The sequence below is a fragment of the Plasmodium berghei genome (assembly GCF_900002375.2).
Source record: "Plasmodium berghei ANKA genome assembly, chromosome: 2".
Lineage (NCBI taxonomy): Eukaryota > Apicomplexa > Aconoidasida > Haemosporida > Plasmodiidae > Plasmodium > Plasmodium berghei.
The window spans coordinates 541,387-559,575 of NC_036160.2; the positions used below are offsets into that span (position 1 = coordinate 541,387).

At 23.0% G+C, this 18,189-nt stretch overlaps 3 protein-coding genes, 2 non-coding genes and 1 pseudogene across 5 annotated transcripts, besides 1 other annotated feature; 5 read left to right on the plus strand and 1 right to left on the minus strand.

Moving 5' to 3' along the window:
- Nucleotides 1-1,854: 1,854 nt before the first annotated feature.
- Nucleotides 1,855-5,673, plus strand: PBANKA_0214400 (AP2 domain transcription factor AP2-L; the record flags this gene model as incomplete). Its single annotated transcript, XM_034565641.1, has 1 exon — nucleotides 1,855-5,673. The coding sequence occupies one exon, from the start codon at nucleotides 1,855-1,857 to the stop codon at nucleotides 5,671-5,673; it is 3,819 nt and encodes a 1,272-aa protein (XP_034419870.1).
- A 1,980-nt stretch (nucleotides 5,674-7,653) lies between these two features.
- Nucleotides 7,654-8,440, plus strand: PBANKA_0214500 (IMP1-like protein, putative; the record flags this gene model as incomplete). The annotated part of the gene is made up of 3 exons (XM_034565652.1): nucleotides 7,654-7,833; nucleotides 7,926-8,066; nucleotides 8,285-8,440. The coding sequence occupies 3 exons, from the start codon at nucleotides 7,654-7,656 to the stop codon at nucleotides 8,438-8,440; spliced, it is 477 nt and encodes a 158-aa protein (XP_034419871.1).
- Nucleotides 8,441-8,925: 485 nt separating this feature from the next.
- On the plus strand, nucleotides 8,926-8,998 carry PBANKA_0214521. Its single transcript has one exon. It is a non-coding gene; the product is annotated as a tRNA-Val (tRNA).
- A 519-nt stretch (nucleotides 8,999-9,517) lies between these two features.
- PBANKA_0214531 lies at nucleotides 9,518-9,589 on the minus strand. Its single transcript has one exon. It is a non-coding gene; the product is annotated as a tRNA-Thr (tRNA).
- Nucleotides 9,590-11,432: 1,843 nt separating this feature from the next.
- Nucleotides 11,433-12,316, plus strand: PBANKA_0214550 (annotated as a pseudogene).
- Nucleotides 11,433-12,316: a sequence feature (Plasmodium exported protein, unknown function, pseudogene).
- Nucleotides 12,317-14,156: 1,840 nt separating this feature from the next.
- On the plus strand, nucleotides 14,157-17,324 carry PBANKA_0214600 (Plasmodium exported protein, unknown function; the record flags this gene model as incomplete). The annotated part of the gene is made up of 2 exons (XM_034565663.1): nucleotides 14,157-14,375; nucleotides 14,478-17,324. The coding sequence occupies 2 exons, from the start codon at nucleotides 14,157-14,159 to the stop codon at nucleotides 17,322-17,324; spliced, it is 3,066 nt and encodes a 1,021-aa protein (XP_034419872.1).
- Between the last annotated feature and the right edge of the window lie 865 nt (nucleotides 17,325-18,189).

The window sequence follows — 18,189 nt, forward strand, 5'->3', positions numbered from 1 at the left end:
GGGTTATTATACATTTCTTTCATATTATCATGCTATTTACATGTACATATTGCTAATGTAAACTTATAAGAATAGTAATAAACTCCCTTCATTTCAAAAAAGCTAAAACGCAATCGCTTTAAAATAGTTAAGCTTATATCTATACATATATATATATATATATATATATAATACATGATGCATAGAGAGTATCACTTATTTTCACATGTGCATGTATATACATATTTTGATATATGTATATTATTTCATTTCCATATTTATTATATCTTTCTTTATATATAATAAACTAATACATAACTCTCTATAATTTTATTAATTTTCTTATATTTAATTAAGAAATCACATTAATTTTTTTAAATTGTGAAATGTTACACCAGGAAAATACTAATGCTGACGTAATTAAAATTTGTTGAAAATTGTATATATCTATTGTATATATAGTTTTTCATTATATATATATATATATATATATATTATGAGAATTGTCTTTATAAGTTTTTAATATATATTTTTAATTATTTTTAAATAAGTTTGCACTACTTTTTATTTTATAATTATAAATGCAATTATATATATATATATAAGATATGCATATGTGTATGTCACTTATGCCATTTTTATACCATGTGAATTAATTACTAGATCTTTTATTATTTTTAATACATAGAGTTACACTCCCTTTTAAATTAAATACACTACTTGATTTATAATAGTATCTATATACCACTATCATTGTTTTTTAAGAAATAAGTGTAAAAGTAAATAATAAAATAGCGTAAAACAAAGGACGCTTTAATGTAATATATGTTTACACACTCACGAGATAAATAACACGATTTAAACTCTTAATTTTAAAGCCATACGCATATGTGTGTGATGCGTATATATATGCATTGTTTATTTCCACTATTTGCATATTAAATTAATTTTTTTAACTTATTAATAACTCATTTATATATAATTATTTTAATTTTACTTTGGAAAATAATACGTAAGCACTATGCATAATGTAACGAATATGCAAATTGTGCTATGTATGAAATAAATACATAAAATTATATGTGAGGTATATCTGTAGGTCTACATATACACATGCGTGTATATACTAATTAATTTATATGGAAGATATAAACCAATACGTATATATTAGTTGATATATATACATGTTGTTTAAATATTTCACTTATTTATGACTATTTAAGTATATAGACTTTTTTTTATTATTAATGCATGTGTGAATGCATTCTTAGTTTATCAAAATCTGTATTTTTTGAAACTAGTAACGCGCGTGTTATTTTTTTTTATCATTTAAAATATAGTTTTAATTTTTTTAAAATATTTATATGTGTATTTTACAAAATGAATCAATAAGATTCATATGAATCTCTGTTAATATATATGTGCATATGTTAAGATGCATTACATTTGCATATTAATTTAAAACGATAATGTATATAGAAGCATAGTTGTAAATTCATCAAATACTGTATAATTAATAAATATACATTAATATATAAAATAATGAGTAGCATGATTATTTTATAGTTTTTTTTAATGGCTATTATTATATTATTTATTTTTGAAATAATACAAATATGAGTATAATAATTCATTAAACAAAATAAATATGTATATATATTGATATTAATTCAAATTTAATTTATTTTTATTATGTATGTATATAATATACCCTTTATTTCCAATTAAATTTGTAATTACATCTAACAAAAGTAAGCGCATTTGAAAGAAATATATTTGTATTTCAAATATATATCCATGCATTTATAGTACACAATACACACATATATATTATCTCGAATAGTTGTAAAATAAATAAAACAACAATATAACAGAATGGTATCAATTGTAGATAATCGTGTTTTAAACAAATATAATATATTTACACCAGCGTGGAAATTCGAAGATCAAATTAGAAATAATGTGGAGAATATTAAACTGATAAATATTAAAAATAATGAGCATAAAACTTTAAGGATACCAAATTATTTGTTTTGCCTTTTAAAGCACTATTCAAATATTAATTCAAAATATTCAAGAAATGAAATAGATAACCGATGTGAAACAAACGACGAAGCACCATATTTGTTTCATATCGATGGTAAAGTTTTTTATGGATATGAGATATCATTATTTGTTTTTTTAATTGAAGAGGATATTGAATTAAAATATTTCAATAAAGAACACAAGGAAGCTAATTTATCAAAAAGCAATGGAACCAATACTAATACATTATATAATTTAAATATTAACAATCATATAAAATATAAAGAAGAGAATAATAGAGAAATGTTAAAAGGCTGTTTTGAAAGAACAAACTGTTCTTATATATTCCAAAAAAATAACAGCATTAATAATGATGAAATATATTATGATAAAATAACAAAATATGAAAATAACGTTGCTAATGAAAACTATGCAGAATCCGTTAATTTATGTAACATGAAAAATGAATCCTTCTTATCATTTCCATTTAAAAACCCCAATTTTCAAAAAAATAATGAAAACGATTCGGGATGTTATTATATAGAGGAATTTAATGCGTACCTTTGCACAGTAATTGATCATGCAAATGAAAAGGTTATTTTAAGTATATATCCAATAAATAAATGGGGTTTAAATGAAAGCAGAAATAAAGCTCTTAATTTTATTCAATATGAAGATTATATTAAAAAAATAATAGAGAAAACAAAATATGATATGATAAATGTGAAACACAATTTAATTAATGTATTCAGTATAAATAAAAACTATAACACAAACAACCATAATAAAGATAATTTATTTTATGACAAAGAAATTAACACATTATTAGAGCATAACATCATACACAATACGAAAATCGACTTATTTGATAATACAATTTGCCCCTCTACCTATTATTTTAAATATACTTTAAAAAAAAACGTCAGAAGCTATGCATCTTTATACACAAATAAAAATTGGAAGAAAGGAATTAAAATAATGTCATCATCTACGACATGTCTCTTTGAAAAAGGAAGAAAATTAAAAACCATATCAAATATAAGAAAATCTGACAATCCTATTCGAGATTATAGAAACCCCATTAATATAAACACAAAAACGGAATGCTCAAGAAGTAATTTAGTCTTAAAATTCACAGATATGTATGGTAATGGAAATATATGTGAACAGAAGAAAAACGACGATGTTAATAAAAATGGTTCTCTAATAATAGATAGTTCATCGAAAAAAAAAATGGATCATTGTGTGCAAAATTATATTTTTTTTGCATTGCACAAAATTATTGTTAAAAATAATTTACTTTTTAAAGGGAATGCTGTAAATATAATAAAACGGAGATTAAATAAATATTTGACTAAAAGGTGTCTTGGATTTAATAATTCTAATGCAAATAAAAAGTGTAATTGTGAAAAGGACCTGTTTGAAACATTTTTCTTAAGAACGATTTTGTGTTTAGAGGATATTAGAAACGATGTAAATTCTGAAAATTGTAAAAACTGTGACTCAAAGATGCGAGAAAACAAATTTGATCAAATAAACGGTGTTTTTGATAGTAAAGAAAAAGGATATAAATTTGAAGAGGAATCATATCGTGTTAAACAATGTGACGAAAATAGTGAATACCATGAAGGTAGCAATAATGGAAATAGTAGCGAGCATAATAGTGATGGTAATAGTGATGGTAATAGTGATGGTAATAGTGAAGGCAATGGTGGAAGTAATAATAATGGACATTCTGGGGGTAATAATGATGGAAATAGTGGTGATAATGGAAGTAGTAGAGACAGCAATAACGATGGTAGCAACGATGATGATAATGGAAGCAATAATAATAATAATGATGATGAAAATGAAGAGAATGAGGAAAATGATGACACTAATAATGATGAAACTAGGGACCATGATTATACCAATGATCATGAAGGATACAGTACTACTAATGAAAATAACATAATAAAGGAGAAATATAAATATGTTGATAATTTTGATTGTGAAAATATTGATCCAAAGAAAATATTAAATGGGGTAATGTCTAATTTTAACAAATATCCATTTAATGGAAATAAAAGTGAAATAAATACAAGCTATTTTGAAAACACTTGTAATATTAGCGCAAATAATAGTAATAATGGATATTTTGAAGAAAATCACAATATGTTTGTAAATAGTGATGAGGGTTTAACAATAACCAGTGTTAATATGCAGAATGTCAAAGGTACTTCGAGGGACGAAGAAATAACGTTTGGAAATTTAACAAATGAAAATTGTCATAGCGATAACGGTTATAATAATATGAACACATATGTTGAAACTTATTTAGATAATAATAAAGGACATAATACTAGTGATGTTAAAAGAGATTCATGCAGCACAAATGAAGAGCGCACCTCAAATAATTCACTTTATGATAACAATAAAATGAAAAACGATATATATAATGACAATGATTTAATATTTCACGGAAATAATATAAATATTAAAAATGAATTAATAAATGGTGGCGAGTCGTATGAATCTAACCTATTAAGAATGAAAGGAAATTTATTAAGTATTAATAATAAAGATTCGGATACATGCGTTAGAAAAAAAGTAATAAAAAAAAGAAATAAAACAAAATTGGAAAGAAGCAGCAAAAGTTTAGATGAAGAAAAAAAAGAAGTTTTAAATAAAGTATCACAAATAACAAGAGTTGGTGGTGTTTGCTTTGATAAAAATCGACAAAGATGGATAGCCCATTGGAAAATTGACGGAAAATACCATAAGCATTATTTTCCTATAAGCCAATATGGATTTGAAAATGCTCGAGAAAGAGCAATAAATTGTAGAAAGCAAGCTGAAAAGCTTTTTAATTTGCCCGAAATACAGCCAAGAAATCGATGGAACCAAGTAAAAGTTAATGGCACCTCTCATATTAAAAAGGCATCGAAACTACCACGTTGTGAAGGTGTAGCCTATGATGAAATGTCACAGAGTTGGGTAAGTACATTTGTTGTGCATAAAAAATTTTCTATCGATGAGTTAGGTTTTTATGAAGCAAGAGATAGAGCTATTTATTGCAGAAGAACATTTGAGAAAATAAATTGCGAAGAAGATTATGAATTTTTACTTAAACAAAGATTAGGTTTAACAGAAGAAGAAAAAGAGGAGTTAAACCTGCTATTCAGTTTTGATAAAAATGCATTGGAAAAAATGGAAACAGTAGGAAATACCGGAAATGCCAGTAAGATAAAAAATAATATACACAATATGAGAATCCAAGATAATGGAGATTATTCACTTATGGACAATCATAATAATATGGAACAAGCAAAAACTGTTAATAATAATATGGAAAGTAAAATATCAAATGAGCAATATTTAAAAATTACACAAGAAGCTATTGAAATGATTTTAAGCAACATAAAGCATAAATCACTACCAGAAATTAAACTTAAATTAGTTGATGTTGAAAAATTTGAAAATTATAATACACTAATTGATAAGCATTTTAAATTTGTTACTTCTGTAAAAAAAATATCTCAATTGCAACCTTATATATCTTTGTTCCATAAATTTATTATTTATCACACATTACCACATAATGTATCTTTGAAAAAACAATTATCCATTATTGAGGCTTTAGAGTGGTCTTCCTTTTTTTCTGGCGACGTTAACCATAAAATTGATTAAAATTGTGAAACGGTATAAAGGGGTGAAACACAAAATAGCCGCACACGCTCACATATGCATGCGTGAGGGATCACGTGTGCTATACATCCGCACTATATATATAAGTTTAAATACTTTAATTTTTTACAAGTGAAGCATATTTTGCCTTATTTTATAAAAACATGTTTTTAAAGTGTATTACATATTTTTTATTCATTATTATATTTATTATTTACTTTTTTATTGTATTTTTTTAACAAATTAAAAGTAATGTATACGCACATGTGTATATTCTAATACAAACATTTTAAAAAAACTTGGAATAAAATAATTATAATTACTTAAAAAGTATATTTAGCTTTAAATGTTGGGATAAGGAAATACGTTTTAAAAAAATGTGTATGTATAGGTTTCTATTGAGATATATTTTGAAAGCCATTGTATGATTTATTATTTTTTTGTAGCGAATAAATAGCAATGCATAATTTGCTCATAATACGTGATAATATACCATAAAAACTATAGTGCATCAATTATCCTAAATAGCTAAGTCGGATCCTTATATCTCTCAGGACAAGCATTTTCCTTAATATAATACATATATATATTTCGAATATTTTGTATTTTTAAAAATAAGCATATAAACGTAACGAAATATCAGCTTTATTGATATATTTATTTGTATTATATACATTCTACATTTTTTATAGCGACTTTGATATATAAAAAAATAAAACATCTGTTTACTTCCCAATATTGAAATTCATTAGCATACCGCTTTAAATGAAATTTATTAAAAGATGTATATTTGTATATATAACGATAAAAAAAAAATAAATATTAAAAAGGTTTAACAAATATTTTAAAATAGAAATAATCTGTAAGCATATATATTTTTTCTTTGATCCAGTTTCTTTAATACATATTAAATGAGTATTATTAAGCTTATCGCCTTTGTTTTATACATTAATTAGTGCTCAAAAGGGTGAAGAAAGCGCCTGATACAATATATTTTCACATTAATTGTTTTTTTTAATACACATAAGCTATTGTCTATATTTATTTGTTTGTATTGAAAAATCCAAATGGCATTGTGCTGTAGGAATGTATTAGATCAAACAAGAGGTATAAAATATTAAATTCGGGTGAAAAAACGTTAAATAATTTTATGCATTTTATGTGCAAAGATATATAACCTATAATACACAATTTATAGTAATAATATTAATAAAATATATTATTTTTCATATTGCAGTTATTTTTAATTTATTTTATTTGATTATATATATACATTTTTTTTAATTCTATTTAAAATATGATGTGCAATTCTAATTATTTATTGTGAAATGCAATTTTAAAAGACCAAAATATAGGCATTCATATCATATTGGAAGTATTTTATTATACAATATATTTTTCGTTAATAATATTTATTTATATAAAGCAACTTAATTCAATTTGTATTTTTTATTTTATTATTATTCATGTAACAATATATATTTTATTAGCTTAAGAAAACATATTTTCTACATTTAAAAATATATATAGTAATGAAACTGAAGCAAATGTATTTAGATAATTGGATCGTCTAATAGATTGATTGTGCATGCATCTGGACATATTGTCTATGTATATATTTGGATATATTTTATTCCTATTTTTTAAATGCTGCTATAATTATGTTTATTTTTTTTTCATTTAGACAATATTTTAAATTATTGAAAAATAAATTATTGGTTGTTGATTAATTTGATTTTTATATTTAATTTTAGTATATTTTCAAAATTATATTTAGATAATAGTGATTTTACATTTTTAATTATATTTTTAAATTTTTATATACGTTATAAATTTTGTGCATCTATGCATAAATAATATCAACTATGTAAACTAATGTATTATATTTTTATATGAATATATTTATATTAATTTGTATATAGTTTAAAAATATAATAATAAATAAATAACACGAAAAACATTTAAGTTTATTTTATATTCATCATGTCAGATGATAAAGGAGCTTATTTAGTTTTTGATAATGCATCAAACGGGTCGTTATTTATTACATGGAAAAAAGAGAAAGTAGAAAATGCTTTGCTATATATAAGGCCTACGAAAAATGTTCCAGAGTTTAAATTTGCCTATAACAATGGAAAATCTGAACTCATTAGAAATTTACAGGTTATTTAAGAAAGATAACATAAAATATAATAATGATGTTGGAATTCTTATTTATATTTATGTTTTTTTCTTTTTTTTGTTTTCATTTGTAGTCGGATAAAAAGATATTTTTTTCAGGGATTTGCCAATTTATCAAAGAGGCAAGGGACATAAAAGGAAAATTAACATTATTACCATACCTAGATAATGAATTCCCTATAAAAGTTAATATATATTTTTTAAAAGGCAACAATGTAAGTTTTTAGATGTTAAAATATGTAACTATAATGATTCTATGTGTCTATTATATTCACTTTATTTTATATTTTCTTTAATTTTTTAAGTCTTTTCTTCATTATATTTGGGGAGATCTATGCAATAATATATAGATTTATATCTATGTGTATTTTATTTATTATGTATGTATATACATAAATTTATATATGCGCGTTTTTTTAATGATCTAATTCAGGTTGTTCAACTTAAACCCGGAGAAGCGTTCGATTTAGAAGGAGTTGATGCATTGACAGTTTTACCATATGGATCAAGTTCGTTACAAGTCAAAACAATGACAAAGGACATGTTTGTGGGTAAAGGAAATTCTGAAGGGGCTAGTATTTCTTTCTAGGAATATTTACTATTTATATTTTTTTCCATTTTTATATTCTTTTATGAACATATAAATTAAATTACTTAAAAAATAAAAAAATAGTAAAAAGTGATATTATGATGTTGTCACTATTGAAAAATAAACGTACATATGATATGAATTATTTATTTATGTTAATTATGCCTAATGAACTAATTTATAAAAAAATTACCTTAAAAAATAATACATTACAAGTAAATTTTGCAAAGGGACATTTCAATCCTTTTATTAGTTTTTACGTGTATATATTTTTACATATAGAAATATAAATAAAAAGAGTATATATATTTTTAATTTATAATATTTCATTACATATATAATTAGATACATAAGTAAATATTTGTATTTATATTATATAAGTTATAAAAATATTTGAACTATTAATGCTCTTAATTTTCATCGAAAAAACACAATTCTTTATTACAATAAAAATAATATTTATTATTGTATAATATAAATAATAAGCGGGCATGGTCTAGTGGTTATGACGCCTGCTTTACACGCAGGAGATCCCGAGTTCGATCCTCGGTGCCCGTATTTTTTCATGTAAAAAATTTTAATAGTATAAAAAATTGCATGTATTTATTTTTATATAAATGAATAAATCATTGAGGCACTATATTGCTTATATTGTAATGGGTACATATATTTTATTTTCTAAATGTTTATATATTAATTTAATTTGCTATATTAAACTTAGTCTTTAAAATTAATATAATTATGATAGGAATACTCAAAAAATGTTGAGGAAAATATGAAATAGTAACAAAGTGCGACAAATTAAAATTGAAGTGGGATGTGAGTGGAAATGTTATTTATTGCATAATGCATTAATAAAATATTTTTACGAAACTATATAATTTTTCATACAATAATATATGAAATAATTTAAGCGGCAATATATATTTTTGTTTATTTATTATTATATTTTTTTAATCAAGCTTCAAATATTTAAATTTGTTAAATATATATTTATAATAATGTTTTATATATTTATTTGTAAATATAAAAAATTAAATACAAGAAATACTTTTAATAATTACTTTATGGTAAATAAGCCACCTGGGAGGATCGAACTCCCGACCTTTGGTTTACAAGACCAACGCACTGCCACTGTGCTAAGGTGGCAATGGTTAAATGTTGTGATGAAACTTTATTTTTTTAATATTATAAATAATATAATGCATATTATTTGTATGCCCCCTTTTTTTCACTTTTTTATGGCGCGCCATTATTTGTGTTATGCTTTTTATGTTTTTAATATTTCAAAAATTTCTAATTATTTATATAGAAGTTAAAAATATTAGTTTTTTAAAATAAACAAATTTAAATAAATATAATAAAAAATTATAAAAACAATAATAGCAATTTAGTGCTATGCATATCTTTTTATTTTAATTCGAATAAATTAATATTTGTTGTTATACAGTATAGCATTTTTTTTAATAATATAATGATATAGTGAACAATTAGCCTTAAATAGAGAATTATATTGTGAATATAATTTTTTGACAAAAGTATGTATTTTTAAATAACAAATGCGAATTTAGATTATCCAAAACTTTCCATTTTTTAGCATTAAAATCATAAAATATTATATGCATAAATAATAAGTGTGATTAAGCATTTTGTATAGCTATTAATACAATACTTTTTCTTTTTATTGTATTTACGCTATATTGTAAGATTGATAAAATAATATATCTATATTTATGCACATAAAAGTGTCCATGCTAAAGTTGTATAAATTTATAAAATGTTGAATTTTTAGGGGATAAATTATATATTTAAAAAAAAAAAATTATTGATAAATAGGTTTCTTTAAATATATGATAGTAGAACTATTGACCATATGTGATTTGGTATATCATATTATTTAACAATTATAAAAATAGTATGTTATAATTTTCTAAATTCCTCTAGAATATTACAATGATATATATACGCCAAAATCTAAACAAATAATATCTAAATAATATAACATAATAGGAAGCATATAAAATACCAAATAATGTGCAAATTTTGTTTTTTTATTATTCATTTAGGCAATGAGTTAATACTTGTTATGAAATAATTAAAAGTTAATAATCCAGGCATTGGATAATTGAATATATATTATTAAACTAATTATATCTATATAAATATGTTCGTGAACTAGGGATATAAGAGCATTTATCTTTCAATAATATGATGTATGAAATATTTTTATATTTAAGTGTATTTAGATCACTTATATATACGTTTCTGCGCTGTTAAATTGCATATATTATATATGTATATAATATAGTAAAAAATAAAAGTTTTTGAATATAGGGTGTATATCAAAATTTCTTATTTATGCTAATTTTGTTTATTTTTTTTTATTAATAATATAAGAGTATATAATAATATGTAAGAATATAAAATTAATTATATCTGCGTATTGTTTTGCCATATAAAAGATTGATTTTATAAATAATAATAAATATAGAATTAATTATTTAATATAATTTAGAAAATCTGGATGCACAGGTATATTTCTTGTGTTTATATGTGTAATCAATTAAGAAAACGAATACATTATTATAAATATGTATCCTTATCATAATATTTTACATATTTTAGATCTACAAATTTTTTTGATTAAAAATAATATTCAATAAAACGAAAGATTTGCCTATTATTTAAATATTATTATTTATTGGGGTGCTTAAATCGTAGTACGTTTACTCGTGATTTTTGATGATTTTTTCTTAATTTAATTAGTTTTATGTGGATTTTGAACTAACTGGGTTTGCTAATTTTATCATTAATTTGTAATTTATTTTGATACATTTTCAATTTATTGGGGGCATATTTTTTAAATGCATAGAATTATATCTAATTACTGAAATTAAGTTATATAATTATTAATGTATCCTTTTTTATTTATATATTTTAAAAAATAATACAAACTAATAGTTCTAATAAAGTATAAAACAAACGAAAGAAAATGTATAAGGCTGTCTATATACTTTACGCTCTTTTTATTTTTGAAGTTGCAGTAAACGTAAGAAATGAATGATTAAATAAATATTCATACTTGTATGTTACTATAAACAATGCGTATATGTGTCTGTATGCAGGGTACAATTAGTAATAACTGGTATATGCAAAGAAATAACATACTATTGTGTTATTATTTATTTTTTTTTGTAGTTCACAGGAAAGTTTCCAAGCAATTTTCATAATAGTAAAATTTCAAGGAAAAATATTAAAGTTTTCAATTAAAGGCTACTAAGTGAAAATACTAATGGTGATGAAGAAGGGAAAACAAAAATAAGCATGGTAATTTCATCGAATATTTGTCAAATAAATATGAGCAAGTGTAAGTATGATAAAAAATAACAAACTTGGTGAGAATGCTACTAAATTAAAAAACACCCTTTCTAAGAATATGCGTCCCCAATTGGAACAGTTCGGCGCATTTACAAAGAATGCTATTGATAAGAACTTGTCTTCATTAAATGAAGAATTAAAAAGGAAATTTACCGATTCTGAAAATGAAAAAGAAGAATCTAAATCAAACGATCAAAATGAAGGTGAAACATATGATACATCAGGAAATAGGATTTTTGGAAAAGTTTTAGAAGATATAACAAAATGACGTTCTCAATAAATAAGAAGTATAATTCTGCAAAAGAAGAATTACCAAAAAAAGTTAAAGATATTGAAAAAAATAAACATCTAGTAGTAGGTGAAACGATTAAAACATATAAAGGAATGGTGAAATTTAGCATGAAAGCTCAAATTGATAAATTAACAAAAAAGGGTAAAGACACGGAAAAAAAATGTAACCAAAAGTTATTGATGCAAAGAAGAGTTAAAAAAAAATAGAGAGTAAACTAAAAAATATGATGTCGTAAAATTGAAAATACAATAAGACTACGACCAATAAATTTTTTCTAAAAAATTTAAAATTTTGATGAAGAAATGACACCAAAATATATGAATTAAAAGTTACATTAGATGAGATTGAAATCCAAACAAAAGGAAAATTCGATGATTTAACAAATAATATGCCATGTAAATTTGGTCATATATCGATATGAAACTGGATTAATTTATTATTAGATTTAAGAATTAGTTGAAAAATAAGTGCATATACAAATAAATATTTTTATCGAATTTCTAAGAGACAATGCTAATAATGATGCTAATTTAGTTAAATATTAAAAAATATTTTTTTATGAAAAATATGAAGAATTTATAGTAATATTTCTTAAACATTAGGTAATAATGTAAAAAATTATTGGAATTATGTTAGGTTTATTGTAAAATAGGGAATTTAAAAGTTTTCTCAAGTAATCTTAAAGGATTCGTTAAGTTACATAAAAGGATTTTGGTGAATCATTAAAAAAATAATACAACAGATTATATTTAAGAGGGTTGAATATTATATATTTATTTATAAAATAAATAAACGTTTATAAAAGTAACTAATTTGGTGATTTGTTCATAATATGGTTAAATTTTTATTATATATGCATTCTTTTAGTTATATCTATGCAAACAAATGCATAATTTTAATTCACATCTTAAAACGTATATTTGCTTGTTTTATCTCCAATATAAATTTTACTGGGAAAGCATAATCATTAATTTTATTATTTTTTTCCAAAGTTAATAAAATATATTTATTATTTAGGACTGTATACAAAATATATACGAAATAAAAAAGTATATTTTTAAAATAAGGGAGCTCTAAAATTTTTAAATGAAAAACGAGTAGTAAACGCACCCTCTAAGGATCATTATATTTTATAATATTCGTAGAATGAGGCAATAAAAAATTGCATAGGTATAATTATATAGTATAGTTGTATTAATCAATGCTTAAAAAATGTATTATTTATGGTTTTTCCATTTATCAATTGTATATTTTAAATAAATGTATATTATATACAATTCAAAACATACTTAATTATATATAATATATTTATTTTAAAAAATAAGCTTGTTATACAATTAAAATGTTTTGCTTAAATAATTTTAGATATATTTTAATTTGTGTAGTAATGGGCTAGCATCATTTTTTTACACTATGCTAGTATTAAATTATTAAAAAATTGATTTTTTTTTATCAATTTATTAATATTATAAAAGTAAAAGAATCAAAAATAAAAAAAATAAAAAAACGCCTTCCATATTATTTATAGTATTATATGTATTTTTGGCATTTTAATGAAACTAAAATGTAAAAAAAAAATGTTCTCTATATATCATATATATTTTATAATTATTTAACATAATAATTTCTGGTGATACCTCAGTTAACTATTACTATAATTAATATGATTATTTTTTTTTTTTCGTTACTTGTGAAATTAAATGCTTTATAATTACAACACTATTGCTAATGTACATCTAATTTTCTCGCTATCAAATAAAATAAATAAAAACGGCGTTTATCTCATAAATATTAAAATTAAGGGTTATTATTTTTAGATTAAATATATATATTATTAATTAGTGTTTTTAAAAGAATAATTTAATTATATATATAAGCTCCATTACGATATATTTATAAATTATAAATTTATATTCCTATATATAAATCATTGAAAATAATGTAATTAACAATCGTATAAATTATCAATGGCGTTTTTGTAAATGCCCATTATACTTGTTGCATATTAATATTATATTTTTTGCTTTAATTATAAAAAGACCTAAAATGGCGAATATATGGTATCCAACGCCAAAACGTGCCATGAACTGTAGTTATGGCAAAAATGAATCTAAAAAAAATTTTAAAAAAATATATATATATATTCCTTTATCCGTTGCATATTTGATAAAATTGTGCATATCCGACACAATTAAGATATTGTCAATTATTAATATGTTATATCTATACTTTTTTTTAATATGGACTACAAACAGTTTCAACTATGTAAGTATATCCATTTTTTGTATAATTTTATATATTGAGTTTATAATTTAAAAATATAAATGCCTATATAAAGATACATATATATATAATTATACTTTATAGAGAGAGAATTATTATGATAAACCAAAAAATGTTTACTCAACGGTTTACAATAGATTATTATCTGACGCCAAATTATTAATGTTAGGAAATAACTCGATAACTAATTCAATAATAGATAATAAAAATAAGAATGACGATAATTTACTTTTAGAGCCTTTTTTAAAGGAGCCTCGAAGTATCTCTCTAAGGACACGTTTAAAGAGGGATTCAAATAAATCTATTAAAGTAATTCCAATGGAGCATCATAATGAATCCCCAAATGAATCAATTAAAACATCTTCAAATAGTAGCCTAAATAAATATTCAACCCGATTAATTAAAGCATCTAAAAAGGGGTTTAATAAAGTATTTCGAAGAATACATCTAACTAAATCTCAAACTGAATTAACTAAAACAGCTTCAGATAGTGATATAACTAAATCTTCAATTGAATTAACTAAAACAGCTTCAGATAGCGATATAACTAAATCTTCAATTGAATTAACTAAAACAGCTTCAGATAGCGATATAACTAAATATCCAAATGGATTAACTAAACCACCTGTATATAGGAATCTAACTAAATCTCCAAAGGAATTAATTAAACCATCTGCATATAGGAATCTAAATAAATCTCCAAAAGAATTACCTAAAACACCCTTAAATAGCGATCTAACTAAATCTCCAAAAGAATTACCTAAAACACCCTTAAATAGCGATCTAACTAAATCTCCAAAGGAATTAATTAAAACGCCCTCAAATAGCGATCTAACTAAATCGCCAAAGGAATTAATTAAACCATCTGCATATAGGAATCTAAATAAATCTCCAAAAGAATTACCTAAAACACCCTTAAATAGCGATCTAACTAAATCTCCAAAAGAATTACCTAAAACACCCTTAAATAGCGATCTAACTAAATCTCCAAAGGAATTAATTAAAACGCCCTCAAATAGCGATCTAACTAAATCGCCAAAGGAATTAATTAAACCATCTGCATATAGGAATCTAAATAAATCTCCAAAAGAATTACCTAAAGCACCCTTAAATAGCGATCTAACTAAATCGCCAAAGGAATTAATTAAACCATCTGCATATAGGAATCTAAATAAATCTCCAAAAGAATTACCTAAAGCACCCTTAAATAGCGATCTAACTAAATCTCCAAAGGAATTACCTAAAACACCCTTAAATAGCGATCTAACTAAATCGCCAAAGGAATTAATTAAACCATCTGCATATAGGAATCTAAATAAATCTCCAAAAGAATTACCTAAAACACCCTTAAATAGCGATCTAACTAAATCTCCAAAGGAATTAATTAAAACGCCCTCAAATAGCGATCTAACTAAATCTCCAAAAGAATTACCTAAAACACCCTTAAATAGCGATCTAACTAAATCTCCAAAGGAATTAATTAAACCATCTGCTTATAGAAACCTAACTAAATCTCCAACTGAATTTATCAATATGGTTCAAAAAAGGCATATAAATAGACATAAAAAATTGAATAAAAATGAAAGTACAAAGATAATTTCAAATATTCCTAAAGAAATACTTCAAAAAAATACGCCTAATTCACATATTTATATTCATAAAATGGGCTCATCACAATTAAAACGTCATTTATCTGGAAATGCTCCTGAAAATTTAAAATCAGTTGCAGATAATAAGACATATTTAGATGATTCCATGAAAATGGGAATTCCTCGTATGATCCCACCTAATTCTTCAAGCAATAAAGGTGAAGCATATATGACAAGAAACAAGCAGCATGATAATAATAAATCTGAAGATTTGTCATTATTAAAGGTGGTAAAAGAGGTAACAAATTATACCAAATCATTAAAAGATTCAATTTTTATTAATTTAAATGAAGTTGAATTTAAGGAGAACCCTGCATTGGATATGATTGAAAAAAATGTTTCCAGTGGTGTTAAAATTGTAAATACTTCAATGAAAAAAGGCATGCATATATTAAAAGAAAATACTACAGGAACGTTAAAAACAATTGATACCGACGCCAAGCCATGTATAAAAAATATTAAAGATTCAATAATGCATAAGGTAGAAGCTGTAAAATCAGGGGAAATAGAAATTTCAGATATTAAAGAATCGGTTATCGAAACATTAAATAATAATTTTGAAATATTAAATGCTAATATTGAAATGTCTGTTAAGCCTAAAACCGAACAATTAAAAAATGACGTAGCGAATAAAACCCAAAAATTAAAAAATGACGTAGCGAATAAAACCCAAAAATTAAAAAATGACGTAGCGAATAAAACCCAAAAATTAAAAAATGACGTATCGAATAAAATCGACCACATTTCTACACAATTAAAAACACAGGTAGATGATATAAAAGATAATATTAAAGATAGTGTGGACACTATTGGTACTGAGATTATTCCCCAAATCGGAAATACTATTAAAGATACTGTTGGTGATACAATAGGGGGTATAGCTTCTGGTATTGAAAAAACATCTGATATGGTTAAAGAAAAAGTAATTGAAACTATTTTTAATGCTGATTTTGTCCCCACATCTATAAAAGAAATTGTTAATATGCCTCCTGATGAAAATATTACTTCAATATTGACAGAAAGTATAAAAAATGGAAATCCCGGTAATAGCGCAAAATCATTTTTTAAAAAGCAATTTAAGCATATAAAAGTAAAAATGGCTCTAGCTGGAGGTATTTTAACAACAATTGGAGGAATTATTAATTTAACAATTGGTATTCCATCTATAGCATTCCTCTTTTTAGTAATATCGTTATTCAGTTTATATTATTTTATATATGAAACATACTTGAAAAATACAAGATGTTTTCTATGTTTTAAATCTAAAAAGAAAAAGAAGTAAATTGAATTTCTAGATACAAAAGAATAATATAAAAAACCAAAAATGAAATTATGACTCCAACTAAAATGGGGAAACATATATAATATTAGACTTAGACGCCTATATTTCAATAGTTGCTTGTTTTTAATTTTGGGAGAAAAATATGTATGGATATAAATTTATTTATATCTATTTATTGATGTCTATCCATTTATAATATTTATATATAAATAAGATAAATTTTTATAAAATATTTATGCACAAAATGCTTTCAATATGGGTGCTAATTTGTTGTGTTGTTTATTTATTTATTTATTTATTATTTTATTCAAATTTGGCTATTTAACATATATATATGTGGCATAATCAGTTTATTAAATAAAATATACACGCATATATATACTTTTCCAATCCGTTATATGATCACATAATGTAACTATAATAATATTGTCATTATTATTATGACTTTTTTGGTTTTGTAATATATTTTTGTAATTGAATTCGATATTATATATATTGCATGTTAATATTATTTTAAATTAGAATCGTATAATATCCTTGAACATTATTTTTTATTTTGAAAACACCTTTAATTTGTATAAGATTTATATTTTATGGTGTTTTATTATTAAAAAATCGATAAAACTACGAAAAAATAAGTCTTTGTTGACGATTTATTGTATTATTACATAAATTTATCTATAGATAACCAAAACAAAGGTAACAGTAAAATTACGTATCTATATATCGCTTGTTTGAAGTATGTAGAAAGGGGCTTATAACAATGGTCGTAATAAAAGTTGGTGCCCATATATTTGCATATACATATTATATAATGCTTAAGGCAATTATATTCGGCGATGACGCCATATTTTAATGTATTATT